General features: G+C 38.7%; 1 protein-coding gene across 22 annotated transcripts in view; it reads right to left on the minus strand.

The window, feature by feature from the left end:
• The window catches only part of CLASP2 (cytoplasmic linker associated protein 2), a 140,706-nt gene that overhangs the window by 95,715 nt on the left and 32,670 nt on the right, over nucleotides 1-12,321 (minus strand). For 21 of the 22 annotated variants that reach the window (XM_077786454.1, XM_077786455.1, XM_031503912.2 and 18 more), the window contains one exon: nucleotides 8,346-8,416. In XM_077786454.1, coding sequence (XP_077642580.1) covers nucleotides 8,346-8,416 — 71 coding nt within the window. Of the gene's footprint in view, nucleotides 1-3,644; nucleotides 3,827-8,345; nucleotides 8,417-12,321 lie in introns of those variants that run through there. The other variant, XM_077786479.1, reaches the window with a different exon arrangement.

Consider the following 12,321-nt stretch of genomic DNA (forward strand, 5'->3'; position numbering starts at 1 on the left):
GTTCGGAACAGGAGTTACATTCCAGCTCACAGTATCTGTCCTTGCTCTCTCAGGCACAGCCATGTCCCAAACCAGTGTGTCCACAAACTGCTAATAACAGGAGTGGTGGGGAGCAACTACAGTAAAAGGAGCCAGTGCAGGTGCAGTCAGTGTGTTAAAGAAAGCACAGGCCCAAAGAAGAACAGAAAAGGGAACAAGTGATATGCTTCTATCCCGCACAAAAAAAAACTTCTGCCACTCTTTCCATTCCCACGCCCAGGAGACAGCTCTGAATGGTACAAAGCACCACAGTTACAGCCTGACCAATTTCTAGGCCAGTGTAGCAACTGCTTTATCATCATCATTCACAGGACTCTGTTAGTTTAAGGAGTCTCCTACCACAGGGTAAGAAAAATCAGAAATAAACCTCAGAAATCCACATGCACTAAGATAATATATATACTTTAAATCAACCTAATGTCTCAAACATCATTGTAGTTTCTGTACCGTTAATATATCCAATCTCTTTCTCAGTCAAAAGTAAAATATTAAAGCTGTACAGCACCCACATTTGACAGAAACTAGCTAATCAGATTAAAGACTTAGGAAGACAGCCTTCCCTCAGAAGAACATCAGGGAATGGAAGATAATTGTTCTCATGCTTTAGGACCATGCATACATTAATCAAGTATTTTGAAAGAAGACAAAACACAGAATTTGATATGCATATGCAGTAAGATAGAAGGGTAATTTCTATTCATAAACCAGTCACATATGCTTTATCATCTAAAATCTGAAAAGTGCTTAAAGTCATGAAACATCATTACACCGTATGCCATTTACATGAAAATACACTAATAAATAAAGAAGTGCTTATTCATTATATGATACAAAACAGCATACTTAGCATATACTAGTGCAACAAAACATGGGGACCAAATATGTCCTCTTACAAAGCTGATTATATGCTTTTAGATAGCCCTCAAATACCTTATGCCTGGTACTGCAATATGTTTAGTACATCTTAAGAAAACCTATGTCTGATCTTCCCCATAAGGCCATTTGTAGTTTTAGGCAGATAATTTTGTCCTTAACCTAATTACCTTGTTCAACTGGGATCAAGGCAGTCCTTTACCTACGAAATCACAGAGTAACATAGCATAGACTATCTTAAAGTAAGGAAAGGTAAGGAAACACCAGTGGAAGCTGATGAATTACAAACCCTGGAGAGAATGTGCAACACGATGTGCACACCGCAATTCTGTTTGTCACCTCCTCAACAGCCTAATCTGGTTACCAACGGATAATGGCAGAGATGCATTATCCTCCCCGAGGAACAAGGAAACCAGAGCGAGGAACCCTTCCTGGCTGCTTTTCCTCAGCAGCCTCCACAACTTGCAGGGCAATCACAGACCTCCATTCACACAAGTATGTGAAATGCCTTTAAGGTTGAGGCAGTGCATGCTTTCCCACTGGCATGCATTCACTACAGCAGAAGTTACGGTCCATTTGTTTGCTGGGCCACAAGCACAGGATTGTTTTTTCCCCCTCCACATTCTTCCAACAGTAGCTTGGAGAGCTTGAGACAGTTAACATGGGGGCAAACAGAAAATCCTGGTTCTTCCCTTTAATCTTCACTTGAGAAATCAGATTAAGATTCAACTGCTAAGCATCACATTTTATTTACATTTCTGCTTGTGCTCAAGAAAAATGAAAAAAAAAATCCAGAAAGCTCCAATAAGCCAATGTTTTGCATTCAAGATAAAATTAGCATTATCACTTCTAAAAAGCATTTCCAAACACACTCTGCAATTCTGTAACACATCCAGGCCAATTAAGTGAGCAAGCCAAATAAGACAAGTAAAAAAATCTGCTCTATGGAGTATCTGCACAACGCCTTCAGCCTAGTCTCACAAATAGTAAGTTAAGCATACATACTGGCCACAACAAAGTGACATTTTGCTGAGAAAAAACATTTCTCAAAGGCTGCAGAATCACTAACTTTAAAACATTTTCTTCTATGCTGCATATGTTAGGAGGATATACAGAATATTTGCAAAACAAAAGACAACATCCAAACCATTGTTAAATTTAGAAAAAAGATTAAGAACTTTTATTAACAGTAACTAAGGTTTTATTTTCCCTTGCAGTTTCATAACACAACATCAGAAGACTGAATTCCTTGTAAATGTGGTAAGCAGTAGTTTTAAGACAGACCAACAGCTACATAATCATCCTACACACTGTTAATTGTATCTGGCATTATTGCTCAAAGCTCCTACACAGAATGTCAGCTGACTGCCTGAACAGTACTTGGTTCTTAGTGCCTTTGTTAATGACGAATTAAATTTATACAGAAGAGAGCTCCACAACCACCCTCACTTTATAAACCTCAACCATTACAGAAGGACAAAAATCCTACAGCTTTACCTAGAGAATGCAGTTATTTCTTAACATGCTACAACTTGTATTCTTAATCTGCAAGTTACCACAATTCATGTTTACACCAGGGAGAACTGTATTGCTTCACAGGAAGGAAACAAAGATTAAGAAAAACATTTTCCAAAAAAAAAAAATCTCAGCAAGAGTGAGCTTGGTACATATTCAGTTCTACAAAGATCATGACTTCCCTTGCACCTTGCAAATGACTAATAAAATACAAACATAACTGCCCATATTTTTTTTTAGACTGTACAGTCCAGACATAATTTCACTGCTCTGGTCACACTCATTATCTCTTTCAATCTCTGACATATGAAAGAATTAAATGAAAAACACATTTCAGGTTGCCTCAATAAAGGATCTCTCTCAGGACTCTTAAAACTACTGTTTCAGCAAATTCAGATAAAAGGTTTAATCTTAATCTGTGATCTTTATATGCCATCTTATTTATGCAAACCTGCTTATGTAGTCACTTATAAAAAAGCACAGCCATCCTACTTCATCCCTAAACTTGCTTCAAGTCCAATGAATGTGCATAAAGCCTCTCTAAAAATAATAATGCATACATAGAAAGTCATCAAGGTATTAAGCTCAGAGAACCTGGTTGACACGCAAACCCAAGTGGTGCCATAAAGATAAAATATACGTCTAGTTTTTAACCAAAACACAACCATATAGTCTGTATCGCTTTACTGACCTACTTTCCATTGGTTTGTGTAACAATACGCTGTGCAGTGAAGGAAACGTAGTAACAATCCCATGTCTTTATTAAATATACATCCTCAGCTCTAGCAGCAAGGCTCTTCTTTTATGGCTATGCCGAAAAAGTATGAATTTCTTCACACAACAGGGCAGGGTAACATCCGCGTGTTTACAAAGCAATATAGTAAATTCTGCCTTATCTTGCAGAGGTGGCCAACGCAAGTAACACCGAGGCGAGAGGGGTAAACACAACGCCAACGTTAAAATGCACAGCGGAATCCATCAGAGCAGTAAATAATTGAGATCCTAGAAACCCGGGCACGGTTAGAACTCCAAGAAGGGCAGCAGCTGCCACGCTCGGTGCCCCGTACCCCTCCGGCTGCTGCACGCAGCATCCATCTCGCAGCCCGGCTCGGGCGGAAGCCAAGCCCGCCAGCCCAAGATGCCAGCGTGCCGCACCACCCTGCCCGGGCTGCCGAGCGGCCCTGCGCGGGTCCCACGGCACGGCGGTCCCCACTCACCGTCCCCCACAGCCATCATGCCCGGCGCTGCCGCGGCAGGGCGGACGCGGCGGCTCCCGGACGGATCCCGGACGGATCCCCGCCGGATCCCCGCCGGATCCCCGCCGCTGCGGCCGCCGCCTCGCTTCAAAATAGCAGTCCCGCCTCGCCGGGGAGCTCCGCGCCCGCCCGGCCCCGGCGCTGCGCTCCGCCCCCGCCCGGCCAGCCCACACCGCCGCCCGAAAATGGAGGGAGAGAAGGAGCCCGGGTTAAGGACGAGCGCTCTGCGGAACACAGACAACCACAACGTAGCATACAGCGAAACGAAACAAAACAATAAAGACACAGGAAGTAGGAAATGGCTCCGTGGAAGAAAGCTGCTGCCTCTGAGTTTTCGGAAGATTTGTTTGGAAACCCCCCCGCAACTTTGAAAGAGAAACTGCTTCCAAAACATGCGTGCAACACACGCTGGGCAGCATCAATGACAGCCCGCCCAGAGCCTGAGCTGCTGATCACAGTTGGTATCCGAATGTACCTTTCGGGTGACATGCTGATAGAGAGTGCAATCCAACAGTGATCAAAATAAAAGAGAGTAGCAAGTAAGTACGACCAATTTATTTAGCTTTGCCAATAAAAAAAAGTTTAAAATTCGGGCAGACTGCAACATATGCTGTTGCACAGAGCATGAGAACCACGCATTTACAAGGAGCCACAGTTTCCTGTACTAATAATACAAAAATTCTGTCAAATTCCTTAAAACCAGTGGAAACATCAGCGTGATGAGGCCCATTTATTTCCAAATGGGCTCGAACTGACCAGTACACGTCGTTGGCCAGTTAATTTTCCTATTTAAAATGATAAGCCATCAGGAAGAGCAGCTGAAATTGAAAATAATGTGGATACATTTTGACCACTTGCATTGAGCATGCCAAAGGAATACATGCGGCTCAAAACCTCTATAAAATAATCATGGTAGCTATCACCACTATTCCCAAATGATATATATTCATGTTGTGCCGCACTGGTGAGCTCTATTAAGAGTATGTCGTCACTGTCTCCATAGTAACTATATTTCCAAATAGAAAACAGCAAAGGGAAATAAAAAACAACCGTGTAATGTGGAAAAACAGATACACACTAGTGCTATGGATTTTTATTTGCCCCTTTTTTTTCCAGGAGAACATGTATTTCAGCTGCATCTTTATCACTCATAACACAACTCCCCTACACCATAATACTAACATCGCATATCTTACTTGTCATATTTTGTGTTTGTAAAGCCAGTCCTTTGAGCCATTAAATATTAAAATGGAAAAAGTGCACAAGATGAATAGAGATGTACGATTTATCTTCAGCCCAATCATTCTGCTGAGTGCAGCAAGGAGCTCAATATTAATAGTTTCCCTACTTTCGTTTTAATTCCCCGTCTCAATAATGACACTACTATCCGATATAGGAATCTGCTTGAATTCTCTTAAAGAAAACAGTATTTACAAATCTCAGGCAGCAGAAACAAGGGCTTTTGTAGTGCTGAGATTGGCTGCTAGTTCTGTTTCCATAGAAATGAACACTCGGGAGGGAAGGGGGGATGCTTTAAAGAATCTTCTCTAGTTTGTAAAGCTACATATAGTTCTGGTGGAGTGAAAGAGCAAAACTAGAAGAAGATATTGCTTAACAGGCAAACATCCTGATATGATTCTTTGAATACGCATCATTATGACTATAAACAAATCCCAAGGTTTGCATAGAAGCTCATTCATTCACATAATTCACATTAAAGAAATTATCCCTGATTTTACTATACACATCTTAGAGTAAAAAAGAAAAAACCAAGGGTCAGCTGGAGAGGCAAGCTAGCAGTGGGATATTATTTAAGGCTGTAAGCCATTCTCATCAAGCAAAAGCACTAAGATTCCTACCCAGTTCCCTTGTTAGACATGGCACCTCCTCATATGTTGGCTTTTGAAACTCCTGATTACATCCCACCCAAATTATTCCATCCTGAAGTGTTTGAATGTGCCTTCCACCTCGTCTACCCTCCAAGAGGATCTGTCAGACACTAATGGTAACTTGTTCTCCCCCTCCTCTTTACCATTCCATCACAGACCACTTCAATAAAGGAAAGAGGTAACATAAGACTAAAGGGGCTACTCTCACTAGATCCCCTCTAGCACACTGAAAAGATAGGATATTAAATTTACCAGTGTGCTAAGATGGCAGGAAGGAGACCTTTTCCTATCCTCCCTGTATTTCTACCACACACCTCAGCATACCAACATGATGTTTTTTAAAACTCTCCAGTCTTAGATCATGTTAGTACAAACATTTTTTAAAGCATGTATTTGTATTTGTATCAATATAGTATGGAAAACATTTTTGTGTTCAGGTTGTTTAAAGCTGCAAGCTTTGACTCTTTATTCCTTTTTTCTTCCTAAGTACATAAGATAAAAAGACTGAACAACTGACGTTAGTATTATTTGATGAGAGAATCCTAAGTCACATCTCTGGATTCTCAGAAACTAGGTCAACATACCAAATATTCACTACAAGAGAAGAGCAACTCAGGACTATGAAGAAAATTACATCTTCCGAGGTTGTATTAACAAGTTCCTCCCTATCCATCACACACTGAACAGGAGCCCCATCAGTAACAGTCACCCTACTTGGGACAGTAACTCCACCTAGCAAAAAGCCATTCTTTTTGCAGTTAAGAAAGCTCACTATGGAGTTTAATGATATTAAAGCCAGTTGAAGTGTTTTTGTGCTTTCCACTCTTCCTTCCCCCTCCCCCCCCCCCCCCCCCCCCCCCCTTGGGAAAGACAACCCTATTCCTCCTCACTACCATCCCAAACCCTACTACAAAATATACAAAGCACAAAAAAACCCAAAAACCTCAACACTGTTACAGATGTATTTAGCCACTAAAATTTTGCCTTTATCCTGAGACGTTTGATAAAGCTCCTGAAAGAAAAGTTGGAACCAAGGCTACAGAAATTCAACAGTGACTTTAAATCTACACATGCAAGCAGTAAATACAAATTGTCCTTCAGAGAATAATGAAGCACAAAGCCAAGATAAAGCACTAACAATGGAAGAATAACTTTTCAGTAACATTGAAAAACTGCCTAGATGGAAGCAACAGATGAACTAGGTTCAAGCCAAACTACTGAAACCAACATATTAAGGGGGATTCTGTCATTTATGGTACCAAAACAGAATCACAGTAACTTTTGCATAGAAAAATACATAGTTTATACTGTTATAGCTCAGCATTAGTATCTGTGTTTTGCACATGAGATAAAAATAGCTTCAAAATAAACTTTCTTAACTCTCTTAAATGGAGACAAAAAGGACACAAGTACTATGTTAACAAGTCCAGCAATATGGTATATATATTTTCATATATTTAAATTATTTCAATGCTTATATTCCCCTTTGTGACTTTCTCTGTTCTCCTAAGAACTACCAACAGAAAAAATACACACGTAAAATGCATCTCTGAATCTCTCAAACACATGAAACCTACACAGCTGTATTAATGTTAAATGCAAAAGATTATGGTTTACCCTTTCATAAAGAGTACATTTGCAATCTAACAGAAAATAAACGTTTACATTTTTATGTAAAACATTCCTCCCCAAATTAGAATGCTGTGGGTTTTTTTTTTTTAATAGAAATTTTTACAAATCAAGTTTTAAGTGTTCAAGAACAGCAATGTTTTACTTCAAAGCAAAATGCAGCATAAAAACTCTTGCTATGTCAAAGAAAAGGTTACAAAAACACTTTCCTTTGAACCTACAGTCACTTCTGTTTTCACACTAACAAGAAAAGGGTGAGAAAATTTTAAATGAAAAAGGTATCTTTGAAGACACTAAAGAATTATATGCATTCCTCAAAATATTTCTATCCTTGAACAGTTATACTTTTTAGATACAGCAGACCATAATCAACATAGTTACTTTGACAGACCAATTAACACTTGGAAACTCTTCCCAATGAAACAAGATCTACTGATTCCTTGCAGAAGACAATGACACTTCCAAAACTGACTATGCTAAAGCCACTGCCACAGCACCTCCTTTGTTTTGCTGTTATGTAACACTTTTTTCATAATTTACAGTTTTAAATTAAATTTTCATACTAAAAAATACTGTAGCAAAAAAGCAGTAAGAAGCAACAGGGATTTTCTGTATAACTGGTTGTCTTTTCTTGAAATACACCAAAATAAGGACCTCAAGCTCAATGAAGTCTTAAATTCAACAATTAAGTTGTCTTTGAATGCTGCAGTCTCCTATTTCTGCAATTTAAAACTCCATGTATTATAACCATGAAGCATCATTTTAACAGATAAAGTATTAAACACATCCATCACCAAAGTAAATTTTTCTCATAGAATCATACTAAGGGTAAAGGTTCATCTGATCTTTTTTCATGTACACGATCACTTTGCAACATTCTTCTATCCTCTGCTGAGCACATCTGTAACTCGTTAAATGTTCACTGCTTGATTCCGTGCAGTTTCAACACCTTTTCCAATTGTATTCTGACCACAATCCAGCAAATAGTTCCACTGAAGTGTACAAGCTTGTTTCACCATGTGTCTCATTTTCTTAGCATTTACATGTTGCTATTCATCCATCTCAGACTGATAACGATAGTATTTAAATACTTATATTGCATTAATCTAGAGCTGACTATAAACACACGGACTTTCATACTCACCACTGACGTTACTTAAAATCATATTGTCAGAGTTTCTTATTTCATCAAATTTTGAAAAGATTGTTTGCAACCTATAAAGAACAAAAACAACAAAGGATTTTTATATCTCTGAAATCCCACTGGCAATTGGTAAATACAGAAATCAGTTTATTAGCATATATACCGCAGCAATGCAAAATACACAAGGGATTAAGTGTATGAAGAAACAATTCTTAAAGGATTGCTCTTTAGCTAAGCATCTTCACAGAAATGCATAGAAAAAGTAAACTTAGCAAAGAACATAAATTGAGTATTGTTGTTAGCATGATTAAAAATAAAACTTCTATAGTTCAGATTCAGTAATGGCACATATTGGCTATATATTGTGTATATATATATATTCACACTCAGCAATAAAAGGTTACAATTTGAACTATGGAATGTTTACTTTGAAGAAAAAAAAGAAGATTGCTATTTCATTTGTTCCAAGACTATTAATAATTTTCTTCAAAGTTTTTGTTCCAAAAAATTTTCTCAGTTTGGCTATGAAAAGAGCTCTGTGCTTGTTAGCACTTCCACAGGGAAAAAAAAATGCAAACAACAAAACTTTCTTCTAAACTTAAGATACACTAAACATTTAAACATGTCCAGCCTGCACACTACTGATTTTAACTATCACAATAGAGAATACACTGGAAATGCTTTGCTACATGTAAACAGCAAATAGACAAACAAAACTTAAAATAAACCAAACCAGAAACTCCACAAGCCTACATTTACAATCTAGTCCCACGGGGCAAAAAATAGTGTTCCATCAAGAAAGATGGCAAAACACTTCAACAGCCCTTTCTCATCACTTCTGCAGGAAACTCAATAAAAGCAGTGGAAGTATCTCCCAGAAAAATGTGACCCACGCATTAACAACAGATTTGTAATGACACCGTTCAGCTGCAAACAATTGAGAATATTTTCTTGTATTTCTCCAAAGACTTCTCTGAATACTTGGAATATGGTAATATGTAACATGCACATGGGATTTTTAGCTCCAGGACTATGAGGACTGAATCATTATTTTAAATGAACAAAGTTATGAACTACAAATCACACGACAGTCTGCAGGTCTCCGAACAAGCACAATTCAGCTACATCAGAAGAACCAGAGACTACACTGCCCAATTCAAAAGTTGCACTGATAGGCTGTCTCTACAAAACTGTTTTATGACAAAACAAGAAAAATGGGTAAAAACTACACCTGGGTATGAAAATTCTCACAAGGAGAAAAGTCAAGGACACACAAAGATTTCACTTCAGCATTTCATTATGTACACACCACTTTTATGCAATGATCTGTGTAGAGAGGCAGTGCACTTTCACTGCATAGTCTACATTTTCTGAGACATGCATATCCCTCTAACTCAATGGGACCCCATTTATCTAATAAACCTCATTTACCTAATAATGAAGAGAGTGATAATATAATGAAAGAAAAACAGCATACAAAATCTGAGCCTTCCCCCCAGCCTTTTCAACAATTTAGGACTCTCACGATGCATTATTTTTATTTTCCAAATACTCGAAAGCAATATGCTACACAGCAAATTTGTCCTGGACTTAGTAGGCCCACAAGAACTATAGAGATCTCCACAAAAAGGTCTGCCCTACAGCAAGGATATAAAACAACACAACCAAAAATCCTCTTAATCATTTAAGTCAATAACCCCTCACACAAACCAGCAGTTATTCTACCATCTCAACTTATCTCAAAACTATATGTAGCTCAGTAGTAGTTTGCCTGATCTTTCCCTAGCACACTTGCCAGCTTGTCTCTGAAACCTATTATCCCCTCTCCCTGTTGCAGCGCCATTGCAAAATGCAGCCATCATAAAATGTCTTAAATGGCAGCAATTCACAAATGTCACTGCTTTACTATTAAACCACAAGTTTTTAAAAGATCAATTCTGCAAACCAAAGGCAGTATATTCTGAAATGGGGTTTTCTGCACTTTGACTTGAAAAGTAAATCTTTTGAAATGAAATGTTTTTGGGGTACTGGAATTTACTAATGACACATGAAATCCTATTAACATGCTATGTGCTTTCAACCGTACAAAATAAGAAGTTCATATGAGAATCAATATCTATAATAATGCATTAGACCATCTTGCTTTCATAACAGTAAGTTAATGTGTTTGCCTCATATGTTCGTGTTTATCAGGAATTGTTGTGAGTTCCTGTCAAAAGTGCTGAATTCCATAGCAAACACTGCATTAATAGCTCACCTAGTTAATGAGGAAGACATAACAGTGTATCTGCAAGGCTAAAACTGTCATCCCAAGAGAAATTAAATATGATTAGAGAGATTAACAGATTTGCCTTAAAATTTCACTTTGATTTTTATATCCTGCAAAGCTGATGTTATCCACTTGGCACAGATATTTTAGAGAATTCAAAAGAAAAAAAAAATATTTCCTGCTCTTTTGAACTTTGTTTTCAAAAATGTTTCCCTGAGTGTTTTAAACAGAAGCAAAAAGCAAAATGCTTCTTTAAAAATATGTTATAATAATATACATGTTGCCTCTCACTCTGGGCAAAATATTTGATAAAGTATTAACTAGAAACAAAAAAAAGCGTTGGTTAGCACTGGATGCTGCATTGTCAATGGTGCAGGCTGGAGAACAACACACAGTACTGCCACTCCTCAAACTTCCAAAGCATGTCATTACGACCAGAGACACACTCTACAGTATTTGCCATAATTGCAACAACAACAGAAGAGTCAATTATAACACAGCTGTCAACATGGTAAAGCACTACAGTAGAACCAACCCTCTCTTTAGAAGAGCTTACAGGATCTGTAACTACTACTTTGCAAATTCTCTCACAACAAGTTTCTCCTTCCCTCTCCTCCCACCCTACTCTTCTTACTACCTTCTCATTTCTTCACACAGTGACAGGCAGCAAGGCAGTATGGGTGAGAGTCTCTAAAATTATTGCAACCACCATCAATTTAAGAATGTTTACAGGAGGTTCAGCTCCTGGCAAAAGAGAGCCTGACAAGAGGAATCCAAGAAATTCTACAGGGCTGGATGAAGACCAGTTTTACTGGCAATAAGGAACGTTCTTTGAGAAGGGAAGCATTATTACTCTCCTTCATCTCATATCTGCAAACCCAGTGCGATGTGGCAATCATAATCCATCACTGAAGTCACCACATATCATTGGTGGACAGAAATATTATCTCCTTTTCCAAAACAGGCATAGACAGCTCTTCCGCAATTTCTCATACAGATGGGAAAATCCCCATTGACAAAAACTACACATTTGGGACAGCAGGTACTTCTGGATGGGCTGTCAGTGAAGGAATGAATGCATGAATTTGCAATACTTTAAATGGGGGCTCCTGGCAACCTGCCAAATCCTCTTCTCCAGCAGGTGACAGGTCTCAATCAAAATATTAACATACTGTGGTGAGGATGGGCAATAAGAGGAATATGTACGTACGCTGCTAGGAGACAGCTGACATGCACACCCATGAAAACATGGATGCTTCCACAAATCGTGCACAACACTTCACACTGAAAACCTATTATTCATAACCATGCTTGATGAAGCTCAACTGTTCACATGAAAGGCAGAGGTGGCATGTAAAAGTATGGACCTTGTGGTGAAGAGCCAGAAGAGCACCACTCCCCAATCAACAGCAGAAGGTTAAAGAAGAATGGGTGGTTACAAGTCTGTTGTTCATGTCCCAACTGAGTCTAAAGCAGGAAATGGCCCATGTGAAACTTGGCGGCTTTTTCTCCATATTTCCCCCTTCCAAAGAAAAAAAAAATCAAAATATCTTGAAGACATGTGTCCACATCTGGACACACAGATGGACCTCATCTACAACTTGAACTAGACAGATAAGTCGAATGCGCATACCACATAAAATGTGGTATTCAGAAATGCATACTGCAATATGCTTCAACATTTTAGGAAATAAAGTTTTGGCCCTA

This window comes from Lonchura striata, chromosome 1 (assembly GCF_046129695.1).
Source record: "Lonchura striata isolate bLonStr1 chromosome 1, bLonStr1.mat, whole genome shotgun sequence".
NCBI lineage: Eukaryota > Metazoa > Chordata > Aves > Passeriformes > Estrildidae > Lonchura > Lonchura striata.